The sequence below is a fragment of the Alexandromys fortis genome, unplaced genomic scaffold, assembly GCF_014885135.2.
Source record: "Alexandromys fortis isolate MF-2015 unplaced genomic scaffold, M_Fortis_MF-2015_v1.1 scaffold_112, whole genome shotgun sequence".
In the NCBI taxonomy this organism is placed as follows: domain Eukaryota; kingdom Metazoa; phylum Chordata; class Mammalia; order Rodentia; family Cricetidae; genus Alexandromys; species Alexandromys fortis.
In genome coordinates, this window is record NW_026068013.1 from 5,445,559 (window position 1) to 5,459,760 (window position 14,202).

Sequence of the window (14,202 nt, forward strand, 5' to 3'; positions counted from 1 at the left end):
TCACTCTGCAGCCTCACAGTTGACACGAGGGCGCTGGAAGCCCAGATATTCTTTGCAGATGAGCTGAGGGAGGATCATGATATCCTCAGTCATTGCAGCTGTAAACCATGGTTATTTGGTTTTACCATTTTTTTTATCAGTTAAGCTGATTACCTTTATTGGGGTTAAAACTACAACCAAGTTCATCATAAAAGATTTTGTAATGAAAACTTCTTTCATTCAATGAGTATTTAATAATTTGAACGTGTAAAATCACAGGCAGTTTCAAAAGCACTTTCATTTGTACTATGAACATCACACAGGCATCATCCACAGACATGCTTTATCATGACTTTAAATCACACTGTTTAACACACTGCACATCGCCAACTGTCTTTCTTCTTTCTGCTATCCCTCTTGATATTTTACAGAATGAGATTCATTAATGAAGCCTGTAGCCAGGAAGTCAAATGTCTTCTCTAGCAATGCTGATTTTCCTCCCTAAATTCTAAGCCTTGAATAAAAGCAAGAGTCAGACTTAGTCAGCTGGGAGGAGAAAAGGATTAGAAGGCAGCAACTGTGGTAAGGCGCAGTGTTGATGTGGTCACCTCTCCCTCCCCCACACGTCACTGGGAAGTGTGCAGCAGTAGAGGAAGAGCAGTTCTCACAGCCGATGGGTTGCTGCTGTGACTGCTGCGGGGGCCAGGGCCCGGGCAGTCCCTTCACGCCTTGTGCTCACCGCACACCTTTATGCTGCTCTACAGGTGCACACCTCTGCACTCTGCACTGTCGACTCTTCCGGAATACTCTGTTCAGTGTCTTAGGAGTCTGGGTGTGTGGCTTCCTCTTGCCTGTCCACCTTTTCCTTCCATGTCACCTAACTGCATAACAGCTTGAGTTGTTTTTATTTTGTTCCCAAATCTCTGAGACAAACCCAAGGTTTATTCAGATTTAGGTTCCATTGTTCTGTGGGCCGCTGCTGACCACTGAATCTGAGTTACTTTGATTAACTTGGGTTAAAGTAGTACTTTTTTTTAAAAAATATGTATTTATTTATTATGCATACAATATTGTCTTGTGTATATGCCTGAAGGCCAGAAGAGGGCACCAGACCTTATTACAGATGGTTGTGAGCCACCATGTGGTTGCTGGGAATTGAACTCAGGACCTTTGGAAGAGCAGGCAATGCTCTTAACCACTGAGCCCTCTCTCCAGCCCCTAAAGTAGTACTTTTAAATATACTGGTTGAATTCTTTTTATAAAGAGATGCTTTGTCTTCGAATAATCAGGTGAATGCTTCTTAATTCTCAGAACTGAAAGGGGCACTGGCTGCTCAGGTAGGAATTTGTAGAGATTATGGTGCTGGCCTTTTAGACCTACTCAAGTTCTTAGCATGTGGCTTTCAGGATGGAAGGGCCCTCCCAGTTTGGTATAGTCTCTCATTGGAGAGCCAAGATTAACTTGGAACTTGCAGAGATCTGCCTGCCTCTGCCTGGTGAGTGCTGGGGTTAAAGGTGTTAGCTACCGTGGCTGGGTAGCTACACTTCTAAGATTAGAGAAGAAAGGCAAAATAGCCAAAACAAAACTAAGAACTATGACTTTGTTGAGGGTCTTCTGTCTGCGGTCACCTTTATCTATTACAATCTGTTGCCTCCCATTCACTGATGGCGGTCAAGCGGTCAGCCTTTAGGGCTCTTGGTAGTCTGCCCTACACTTCCTATAATTGATATTTTGAGACTCAGTAGAGTTTAGTTTTAAATAATTTTCCTGTTTTATTCTCTAGTTGCCCTTTAAAGAAATACTTAATGGAGATATAACTCACTCTACCCTAAGAACAGATCCACGCCGGTAGCCCTTCGTGGTCTGTCCCTTGTCTGCCACGGGTTTGGAAAGTAGCTACTGCCACACCATGGTGGTGTGTGTTCCTTCTGTTTCTGTGATGGCCTCCTAAGGCCAGTAGTTACCACTACCATCTTCTGAGATTCATTGCAACAAAATTTCTCTATCCTCAGTCTTACCTGGTTAGTTACTTTTTATATCCTGGGGTAGAGTAACTGGGGGGGTCGCTGTGAGCGTGTGCCACTTACTCCCTGAGGCATGCTGGGAGAGACAACTTCTAAGGCCTCACATTATAAACATCTCCCCACAATCCCCCAAATTGTACTAGCAGCTAGGGACCAAGTATACAGTACATAAACCCATGGGTGACATGTTCAAACCACAATACCATTCTCACTCTCCAGAAGTCATCTTTGTTAACATGAATTACTACATTAATTTTTGTAGCCATCTTGAATATAAACTACTTTATAGACTAGAAATCTGACCAATTTTTAAAGTTAGTTTGGAATTGAATTCAAAGGTGTCATAGTCATGATCATATTAGTGGAGTTGTTCCACTATCCTCCCAGTTTGTTTTAGTTAAGGCCTTCAGAAGTGTGATTTTTATATATGAGTTAGGCAAGATGGAGGATTTTTATTTAAACATAAAAGTATAATATTAAACTTGGGAAAATCAGATTCTTTTTCAGCTATAGCTTGTTTTGAAAAGCATATATTCTCTTATTTTATAGATTTATGCCAGTGGGATTCTGTTTTATATGTTAAATTTAAAATGAATTAACTGCTTATAAGTACAAGCTGATCTTGTCAGTTTGATTGAAAAGAGGGCTAGCATTTCTGTGAGGGCGTTTTGAGAGATAAAAGCTTTGACCTGCCCAGTGGGTCCGTACACTTTTTGATTCAGACTTTAGATTTCGGAATGGTTAGTATACAGAAGGTGGAGCTTAGCTGATGGAAGCAGACTGCTTGGGATGTACCATTGAGGGATGGCCCTCTGTCCCTCTGCTACTCTTCTCTCTACCCTGGCTGACATGGGTGAATGGTTTTCCTTTGCCATGCTCTTTGCCCATGATGAACCCCATACTCCAGAAATGTGGGGCCTGCCTGTGAACCTGAACCCTGTCGAAGTGACTGTGAGGTATATATCCCCAAATAAATCCTTCAAGTGTTTTTCACAGCAATAGAACACTAACTTGGAAGTCATAAGGCTACAATGAGTTTTTCTATTTTTATTTTTGGTTGTGAGCCTAGCCTTTAATGACTGAGCCATTTCTCCAGCCCTTTTCTATTTTTAAACGTGAAATGATGTGAAAAGAAAAACAAGCTTAAGTGGTCCAGTTAGGGTTTGTGCATATGGAGTTGATGATCTGACTATTTCAGTAAGTTTGAAAGGAAGTTTTTCTAAGTAGTTAGAGAGTTAGGGAAAATAATCGTGCTGATCTCATAGGCTTAGAACAGGCTCCGTTTCAGACATGGTGTGAGGTGGAGTGTGTTTACTCCAAGTGGTCCTGCCTCCTGCTTCCCAAGGGTTTCCTTATCCTCAGCAGTGTTCATTCTATTTCATACATTTTAGAACTTTTATGGCCTTTTGTAATGGATTTTCTGTGATGTGCCATTTGCAGGCAAAGGGAGGAGGCTATGAAAGTGAAGATGCCTATCAGAATGCAGAACTCGTTTTTCTGGATATTCACAATATCCATGTTATGCGAGAGTCATTACGGAAGCTGAAGGAGATTGTATACCCCAACATTGAGGAAACTCACTGGTTGTCTAATTTGGAATCTACGCACTGGCTGGAACACATTAAGGTGTGAATTTGCTGCTCTTTCTCAAAGCCCCTTTGTGTGCCTTGGCTTTTGGAACTGAAGTCAGCAGGAAGGACCTGCTGAGCAGTGGAGCCAGTGGCTAAGCACACGGGTCTGACAGGACTGCGGCCTGTGTGCTGCATGCTTCTGCTGCTTGTTTTCCTCTTCCATCTTGTCTCTCCGTGCTCAGGGTGGTAGTGTCTTACCCATTTCCAGTCTCTTCAGTTCTCAAACTCCACCCCACTGAATATGCCATTCTTCATTTATTTGCCTGGTTTTGAGGCAAGTTCTCATTCTGAAGTCCAAGCAGTTCTCCATCTCAGACTCCTGGAATTATAGGCATGAGCCTTGGCACCTGCCTCCTGTTTATTGATTGTTGATGGATACTTCTTGTGACTGAGGTGGTTATATGTAACAAACTATTAAGTTTCTTTTAGGAAGTGTCTTCTTGCCTTATGACCGAGGTGGTTAGATGTAACAACTATATTAGTTTCTTTTAGGAAGTGTTTTTCTGAACTGTCATTTTACAACTTGTTTCCAGCTTATCCTTGCTGGCGCTCTTAGGATTGCTGACAAGGTGGAGTCAGGGAAGACGTCTGTGGTGGTGCACTGCAGTGATGGCTGGGATCGCACAGCTCAGCTCACTTCCCTGGCCATGCTCATGTTGGACGGATACTATCGAACCATTCGAGGATTTGAGGTCCTCGTAGAGAAAGAGTGGCTAAGCTTTGGACATCGATTCCAACTGGTGAGCAAAACACTGATTTATCTGTATGTGGGGGCTTTGTGTGCTCATGTGGGCATTTACATTTGTGTGCAGGCCAAGGGTGGTTGTTTGTTTTCTTCCTCAGTTACACTGCCTACCCTTTATTTAGAGACATGGTCCTTCACTGACGTACAGTTCACAGATTCAGGGTAGGCTGCTAGACAGCAAAGCCAAGAGCTCTGCCATGTCTGCCTGTCTATGCTAGGGTGACAGGCAGGCATATTATGCCTCACTTTTACTTAGGTGTTGGGTCCAGACTCGGGCCTTACTGTTTTTGTGGTAAATACGTTACTGACTGAGCCATTCAGCAACATCATTTTCAATGTTTTACAAGCATCTTGTGCAAGATAGAAAATTGGCCATTTATCCAGGAGAGTGAAGTCTCAAGAGCACTGTATTTGGTAAAGTGTCAGTATATTCTTAATGTCATGCATTCTGAACCCAGGGTGGGCCATCTGTCAGACTTCGGACCTTTCGTGATCCTTTCCTAGAAATTCAGCTGTTACTAATGGTCGTAGTGCTGTCCCTCCAAATACTGCTAGCTTCCCCTTTGGGCTTGTATGAAAATGACAGTGGTCCAGTTATATATAATGTTGCTAATGTAGATCAGGGTCTAAAATAATTAGGAACCAAAATAATGGATTAAAATATTCTGGGGTCCCAGTGGTTAAGAGTACTTGCTCTTGCAGAGGATTTGAGCACATTTCCCAGCACTCAGGTCAGGTGGCTCCCACGCGCTAGAGGATCTAACATTCTTCTGGTCTTTGGGTGTCAGTCTTCACGTGCACACACTCAAACACATATAAAAATAAAATTAAAAGTTTAAATAAAATTGAACACCTTTGGACTAAAATCTACCTCCATAATTATGCTTCCCATAAATTTGGAAAGTGGTGCAGATTCTCTTATGGAAATGACAACATTTTGACTTCTGTATTATTCAAAGTTTATTATTTATTTAGAACTTGTGGTTAAACCCAAAGCCATATACAGCAAAGATAAGTACTCTACCACTTAAAAAACAAATGTTTTATTTTGAGACATGGGTCTTGCCAAATTTCTAAGGCTGAGCCCTAATGTGCTTTCTAGTTCTATTTGTGATCTAGCCTCAGCATCCTGAGCACCTGGAGTTTTCTGGCTGCACCACTGGGACTGGGCTGATTATTTTTATAGTGAACTCCAAAATTAGGAGGTTCTGAGAATGTGTTGTTAGTTGGAATAAAAAGTTTGTTTATCCATGAATCCAAAGTATGTATCTAAAACAGCTAAGGTGTACCTGTGAAGTTCGTTTTGGATTCATGTCCAGAAACAAGTATATATCCTTTTCTGAAATTATCATTCCACTTAGATGCTCTGCTGGAAAGCCTTTGTGATAATGAAATGAGGCTTCCTGCCACACTCCTTTTGGAGATAAATGAAAAGCATTCCTTGTTGCTCTTCAGATATTTGACCACAGCTGTCCCTCCACATCACCCATACGCTTCCCCTTTCCAGGATGAACATCTTGGTCTTCTCTCCCCAGTTGTCCACCAGCATTGCTTAAAACCGTCTACAAGTGTGGTACACACAATTTATCTCAGTTCTTTAGTGAAATGGGATTATGTCCTCCTTGAAAAGAGAAAACACTTCAACTTTGCATCCCTGTGCTTTGCTTTGGACTCAGAGCCTTCTTCAATGGGATATTAAATGGCATCTGTTCAACGCTGTATTGGAATCAGGAAATCTGGGAACAGCAACCTTGTCGCTCTATCCATCTGTGTCATTTGTATTGGAATTAGAGTGAAGACTGGGTCCTCTTCCCAGGAAGAAGTAGGATGAGCAAATGTCTGGGTTGAGAATGAGTAAATGACCAAGGCAAAAGTCTAGTTGAGAGAGAAGCCAGAGTATTAAAGGCCTAGGAAAGAATTGAGGATGTGGGTCAGTATCTGCATAGATGTTCTTTAGTATTACTCTTTAGAAGAGTTTACTAGCAGTGTTTATAAGTAACTTGAAAGACCTGCCACCTGAAATTGGTTGGCTCTTTTGAATGTCAACTGTCAAGCAAAACTAGGCATCTGAGGCATCCCCCTTAGTGCCTCATGTTTTCCCACTCTTCTCTATACAATGTACTTAACAGAAAACACTCTTTAAAACAAATTCCTTCAAAGTGCTGTGTTTCAAAACCATAAACTCCTTGATTGCTTGCCCTGGTCACCCATTCCACTCTTTTTTTTTTATTATGTTAAAATAAAGACCATCCAGTCAAGAAGGCATGCTAGTGACTAATGCTACAATCAGTCTATTGAAGTTTATTAAGAAAAATCCTATGTAGGTAATTTTTGTTTGTTTGTTTGTTTGTTCTTTTAATTTTTATTATTTATTTAAAATTTCCACATCCTCCACATCCTCCCATTTCCCTCCCCCTCCCCCCATGTAGGCAATTTTTAAGAGCCTTTTTGGAAAATTATGGATGTTTTGACATCTGTCAAAACTTAGCAATAGTAATAAATTTCTTAAGGTTGTGGAATCCAGAATTTTTCGGGTTTTGTTTTTTTTTTTTTGTCCCTCCTAAAATCTTTTGGTCTCCTACATTTTCTATAATTTTTTGTAACATTATGCATTGGTTATGCAGAAAACACTAGCTCATAGTTATATAGAGCCGCCTGATTTATTATTTCATTCTGTTGTATCAGGCATATGCATGTGGTTTTATCAGAAAAGTGGATATGCAAAAATATACTGAAACTTTTATCTTCAATGATTAGCATCAAATACTGTCTATAGTATTTTACATTAAGGAAAACAAACTGCAAATTCTTGGAAAACATCCATCAAATAGTCAAGTCTTTTGGGAGCCACAGTTAACAATAAAATGTTATTTCCTCCCATTCAGATGCACAGTATAATAGCAAATCACACATGTGCCTTCTCCATTTTGTCACAAGATTGTTTACTCATAGGAAAGACTTAACAATTTCTTCTGCTTTGCCAATGATATTGTCTTAAGAAAACTTGATTCTTTTCCTTCAGTTGTGAGCATCTGGCAGGATAGAATACATGCAGCCTACTGTGACCCATCACCACTGCCCAGCTTGACAACCAATAGCAGTATGTATTTACACATGAATACCAGTACTGCACCCTGGGAAAGGCGAACCAAAGCCACATTTTAGGATTATGACATGTATGCCTACCCCAGAAGTTTTATACCCAGTTTCTGATTGAATCCTTGCTTTGGGATTTTCAGATTGTGCGGGTGAGAACCCATTTGTATGAAGAACATAAACAAACCCAAGTATTTCTGAAAGTTCTTAACATTCATGCTAATGTAGCTGTCTCCTGAAGAGGTGCCCTTTGTCCAGTGACCTTTCAGAAAGAGTATCACAGGAAGTTAAATCTCTAGGACAAGAATCTGGGCTCTAAGAACTGTCTGTCCTGTTTCAGAATCTAGTTTTCTTTATTAAAGTAGTAATGTGGCAGTTTGCATGTGGGAATGTTATTTTTGTTTGGTAGAGTTGTGATTTCTACTTTACAATACTTTCAAAAGACTTTTTGAAGAAATTAAAAATACTAACCAAATTATACTTTTAGAAAATAAAATTCTACTAAATAAAATACCCTACATGTGACATTTCATTCTTTGCTTCAGAGAGTTGGCCATGGAGATAAGAACCATGCAGACGCAGACAGATCCCCCGTCTTCCTTCAATTTATCGACTGTGTCTGGCAGATGACAAGACAGGTAACACATCATCTACTAACCCCCCTCTCACAGATCCCCTCTAAGCTCAGAGTGAGGGAGACGTGATCACTGACTGGTCTGATTCTTGGGTAGAATTCCCAGTGATTACAACTGTTGTTGTTGGGTATTAAAACTTGTTTTTAAGAGAAATACTAATGAACAGTTGGAAACTAGAAGCATCTCAACCAGGGGGCTGATAAAAATGAAAAGATTCCTCCTATGGTCTTTTGCTCGCTGAAAGCTCTATATACTTTGCTAAGGAAATTGAAGAAACAAGCTATGTTAATTCCAGCCAAAACCAAACACTATTTTGAGTCATTTTAACTGTTTTAAAAGAAGTGTTGGGACAGAAACTATAAGGCAGGGATCACTTAGCCCCTTCTCAGTCAGGGAGCTATCAGAACCCTGTAACATTCTTTTGGGCAGCATGCTTATTTGAAGCAGCTGTGTAAACTGTTTTGGTCTAGAAAGGTACTAGAAGATAGCACTTGGTTAGCGATAGGAAGCAGAGCCTCAGGTTCTTGAAATGGTTTTAGGAGTAAGGTTAAGCCATAAGGCATAGTTCTTGTCACTGGAGACACGCCAGTAAAACAAGTAAGGCAAGAATATGGCCCAGCTGTCAGATTGGTAGATGCACCAAACCCTAACAAGTATGGCCTGGGAGCTGGGACCAATTAGGGTGCTGTTCAGATAGGATGGGAAGACTTTTTAGAAATGCGATATAATTAAAATCAAAAGGGGGAAAAAACAAAAGTTGAAAGCATCTTATCAGTATATTATCTAGCTAAAGACCTGTTAGCAGTAAACTACATGATAGGGGCTGTTTTGAAAATACCAAGGTAGTATTTTTCCAGGTTGTTGTGGAATCTTTCACAAACTCTAATAGAGACTTACAAGTAAGTTTGTGAATGATTTCGCAATACTGATAGAATGTATTAAATTAAGCTTTTTACTACCTTTCGGTGGTAATTCCTTTGATGGTCCTCCAAAATTGGGTTGTATAAAATTAAGACACCCACTGAGGCTTGGGTAAGGGTGAATTCTGTGTTGGACTGATGTGAATCACAAGGACCTTTTTGTCTTGTAAGTTATCTGCATAGCTGTACAGATACTTACTTCTGTGTATTTACTGATCGCATTTGCTGGGTACATTTGATATTATTGATTTATATGTATACAGTGTTATGCCTGCACACCAAAGGCGGCACCAGATGTCATTATAGATGGTTGTAAGCCACCATGTGATTGCTGGGAATTGGACCTCTGGAAGAACATCCAGTGTCCTTAACTTCTGAGCCATCTCTCCAGCCCCACATTTGATATTTTTAATTCTTAGAAATAAGACATGTTAGCTGGATGGTGATCGTGCACACCTTTAATCCCAGCACTTGGAAGGCAGAGGCAGGCAGATCTTTGAGTTTGAGGCCAGCCTGGTCTACAAGAGCTCTTCCAAGACAAGCTCCAAAACCACAGAGAAACCTGTAAGAAACCTGTATCGGCGGGGAGAGATAAAAAAAGAAAAAAGACATGTCAGATCAGTGGCTCACAAATATAGGGTCAAGGCAGGGCAGGCACAAAACCAGCATTAAGTCCACTCAATACTGCTGCATTAGAGTGACTCAGAGGAAAACAGATTATAGCTTAGGTAGTTTCAGATGTGTTAAAAACTGCTTCAAAGAATCTACTCATGACAGGGATAAAGATACTTGAAAAATGTCTCATGTTTGTTTGTGGTGCTCAATTTGCAGTTCCCTACTGCGTTTGAATTCAACGAGTATTTCCTCATTACTATCCTGGACCACTTGTACAGCTGTTTATTTGGGACCTTCCTCTGTAACAGTGAACAGCAGAGGGGGAAAGAGGTAAAGTATGAGCTCTGGCTCTCACTCTGGTATGTATTTGGTTTTACTATACCTCACAAGATGCACTAAGATTATTTCTACCCATGAAGTGGGGATGAAGAAATCACACCTATAATCCCAGAAAACTCCAGAAGGTAAGGGAGAAGGATCACAGATCTGAGGCCAGCCTTTTAAAACAGACCCCATCTCAAAAGTCTGAAGATGTAGAGGATGCTGGAGATGTACACTTCCGTGATGGATTGCTTCCCTAGGTCTGTGAGGTGCTGGGTTCAGTCCTGCTACAACAAAAACAAAAGAACCACTCTGTAGAGGCGTCACTGTAGGTGGTATCGGTAGCACCTACCATGCACATCAACTTTTATTCTGAATACTGTCAGATAATAGGTCATTCTGGGATAGTACTCACAGTGAAAAGCCTTGCTATCAAGTTTAGATGTTAGACTCACAATACCCATCATGCAAATTCATTTTTGTTTTTGGTCAAACAGGCAAATAGTGTTAACTTTTGTGAAAATTAAGTGCTCCTTAGATTGTGCCTTGCAGGTATAGCTGATAGTGAATGTATTTCTGTGCATATGCTCTCCATATGGAATGGGGTATTAGATAACCACAGATAGAGCACAGCAGTCTTCTAACCACTGCCAGTCTTTTGAGACACCCCCTGAAGTCTTAATCATACAACTTAAATACCACAAACCCTCTTTTAAAGTGATAATTTAATGGTATAACCACAGAATTTGGACCATTACCATTTAATTTAGAGCATTTTCCTCACAACAAAGTCATCCCATACCTGTTTGTCCACATCCTCTCAGGTCTGGGCAGATACTAACCTGGTTTCTCTATAGATGGGCTTTTTGTGAACATTTCATTTGAATGGAATCATCACCATGTGACCTCCATATCTGGCCCCTTGCATTAGTATCTTTTCAACATTTATATCATAGCACTCACTTTCTCTTCATGGTCAGATAATCTTCCATTGTGTGTACCCATCAGTTGACGATCTTTTGGGTTGTTCTTAATTTGGTTGTTGTGAACAGTACCGCTTTAAACATATGGAGCACTTTTGTGTGTGTGTGTGTGTGTGGAAATGTGTTTGTGTGGTGGGGTACCAGAGAGAGTATTGGATGTCCTGAAACTGATGTTTTGAACTATCCAATGTAGATGAATTTTGATCTTTCTCCATCACTGAGGCACTTTATGTACAAGTATTTTTCAATCTGCAAAGACTAAAATTGCTGGGTGCTTCACATAAACTGTAACTTTATTTTCATTGAAATAGGTCCGTTCCCAAAGGGTCAGCCCTTTCCTCTATTGTTGATTTTAATGACCATGCAACACTACACAAATTTCACCTAACGCTTACCTATTTTTCCTTCTTGCAGAATCTTCCTAAGAGGACAGTGTCACTGTGGTCCTACATAAACAGCCAGCTGGAAGATTTCACTAATCCTCTTTATGGGAGCTACTCCAACCATGTCCTTTACCCAGTAGCCAGCATGCGCCACCTAGAACTCTGGGTAGGCTATTACATAAGGTGGAACCCCCGGATGAAACCACAGGTACAGACTTCCAATATGCAGTATGACTCTACTAGGTCTGTCCCACTCATAACCCCCACTCTGTTTATTAGTTGGGTGTAATCCACAAAGTCACAGACACTGCATCATCTGACAGTCAGGAGACTTGTCTAAAGTTCACACATCTTCAAGAAAATAACTTTATAAAAGCCTAAAAACTGTAGGTCAATAGTCCTGAAGAATTTTAACTAAATGGTACACACTAGTATCTTCCAGAAACACATACGGACATTGAAAGATCAGTGGACTGAATTTAAGTCCACTGAGGAACTGAAGTTTGGGGCTGTCCAACTGATGAAACAGCCAGTGTCATAAAGCACAGAGAGTGGTTAAGATCTTGAGGTTGGCTGGGATTCCTATTGCAGTGACTTTGTTTGCTCTTGCAGGAACCCATCCACAACAGATACAAAGAACTTCTTGCCAAAAGAGCAGAGCTTCAGAGAAAAGTAGAGGAACTTCAGAGAGAAATTTCCAACCGCTCAACCTCCTCTTCAGAGAGAGCCAGCTCTCCTGCACAGTGTGTGACTCCTGTCCAAACTGTTGTATGAAAGGACTATTAGGTCAGGGGCGTCGTTGCCAGGAATTTGACATTACAGCACCTTAGCAGGCTTAGGGTAAAAAGCCTTCTGTGTTTTAAATCCATCTATGGGAGAAACCTTCAGATGCTGTATTTATTTCAAGTCTCTCTTAGATGAGTTTAGAAGCATCCGCTGCAGGTGACAATGGAAATTATTTCATTTGTAATTAAAGTATGACACTAATCTTAAGCCACCCAAAGAATACTAAAGTACTGGAATTCTGTATCCACGCATGGGAACACATTTTTAATTCAAAAATGTCTTAAAAAACTGAGTACCTTGTAAGATCTCTAGGCGGCAGAAAAGCAAGAGCAGCTGTTCTTATACCCAAGAGCATATGTGCTGGGCCTCGTTGGACATGTCAGATCAAAATCACCCTTCTCAAATTTCCTAATTTTTGTGGTATTTAATATAGAAATTATTATGGCATATCAGTAGTTAAAAATTGCTGCTGACATTGTAATTAGGGTATTTTCAACAGCAGTTACTAAAGGTTGATGCCTTATATATGTGCTTGGGGGGAGGGGGAGTGAAGGGACAAAGCAGTAGCTGTTATCCAGGAAAGAACATTCCACACCTTCAGACTAATTTCCATTTGTATGCTTATCACTAACATCAAGAAAGACATTTTAGAAACTGTTACACCACTTTATCTTAATGCTAATTGGCAAGTTTTAAGACAATATTTTAAAACCTTAAAAGTCTGACTTTAGTGCTATGTTTAAATTTCACATGAACACTTTACCAAAGAACACACTGCATGTAAAGACTTACAATCTCAGTGCCAGCAAGTAAAGCCTTGTTTCTCTACTCACCGGAGTTAGGTGCTGGTGTGAACAGTTGACCTCCTGGTGTCCATTTTACTCTAAGAGCCATATGTAATGTACTGTAACAAAGGAGCTTATTACCACTGCGTCTTTTAATTAAATGCTTTCAACCTTTGTCCCTGTCCACAGTTGTCTAAAGTATCTCCCCCCAATCCAACTACCTAGAAAGTTCAATTTGAGCCCATCTTTCCTTGACACCTAAACAGCCCTTTTCTCAGTCACTAATTCAGTCTGAACTGTCGTCCTGTTGTTGATGCTAGAAAACACACGCCACATGCACACAGGTCTCCCCATCCCCTTTATTTTTGTTTGGCTGGACAGTGAACCCAGAATCTCATACTTGCTAGGCAAGTGCTATACTACTGAGCTATATCCCCAGCATATCCAGTATTAACAAAATTGGTACTAAATGATTTGGTCTGATATGGAAATTTTTAGGGATTATTTATGTTACTAACCAGTATTCAGATAAGGTTTCTATAGTAGTTCACACTTTCCTCTCCAGACTGTTTCCCTCATGGAAACTTTTATCATCTTGGTATGGCACAAAGGGTCGCTGCTGAGATCCAGACATTAAATAAAGATGGTCATACAATCACTCAAACGCCAGAGGAATATAAGTGAAACTCTGTTGTGTTTCCCTTCAAAACCTTCCGATGTCTTCTATGATCTCCAAGAAATCATTGTGGAGTCTGCACACTAAAAGCACTTTCTGTGGAATCCAGCTGCATTCCTGGCACTCCTTTGTTGGCATCTTGTACAGAGTACAAAGGAGCTCTGCTGTGAGTGAGCAAGCAAGAAACTGAAGCAGGCTCAAACCCAAAGCCCACAATTTGAATCCAGCTGGAGATAGGTAAGATTTAATCAGGAGTTGGAGCCATTACCACTCAAATGACAATTATACAGTTTAATGTCCTGATATTCAAACATGAATTAACATAAGTGGGGCGGTTAAGTGGTGTTGAGATGTAATATTTCCCATGTCATCAGAGCAGTTCCTCACCTTCCTGGGGTCTATGGACTCACTGTTGTCATTCATTGTTGCTGCAAACCTGCTTGTCAGAAAATTGCACACACAAGTTTATATACAATTTCAGATTTATAAATCTCAATCTATGTAATGACTCTGAGAATTTTAACTAGAAAATTGTAGCATGAATAGTGCATGCTTTTAAGCTGTAATCCATAACCTCCACTTCAGTTCCTTTAGTATATGGCTAGCGTGTTCACCAGCCTGTC

General features: G+C 40.5%; 1 protein-coding gene across 7 annotated transcripts in view; it reads left to right on the forward strand.

Annotated features, from left to right (window-relative positions):
- Positions 1 to 14,202, forward strand: part of Mtmr2 (myotubularin related protein 2) — a 56,142-nt gene that overhangs the window by 40,658 nt on the left and 1,282 nt on the right. For all 7 annotated transcript variants that reach the window (XM_050162165.1, XM_050162164.1, XM_050162167.1 and 4 more), the window contains 6 exons: positions 3,444 to 3,629; positions 4,168 to 4,374; positions 8,021 to 8,113; positions 9,862 to 9,975; positions 11,364 to 11,540; positions 11,945 to 13,816. In XM_050162165.1, coding sequence (XP_050018122.1) covers positions 3,444 to 3,629; positions 4,168 to 4,374; positions 8,021 to 8,113; positions 9,862 to 9,975; positions 11,364 to 11,540; positions 11,945 to 12,106 — 939 coding nt within the window. In that variant the 3' untranslated portion in view covers positions 12,107 to 13,816. The remainder of the gene's footprint in view (positions 1 to 3,443; positions 3,630 to 4,167; positions 4,375 to 8,020; positions 8,114 to 9,861; positions 9,976 to 11,363; positions 11,541 to 11,944; positions 13,817 to 14,202) is intronic.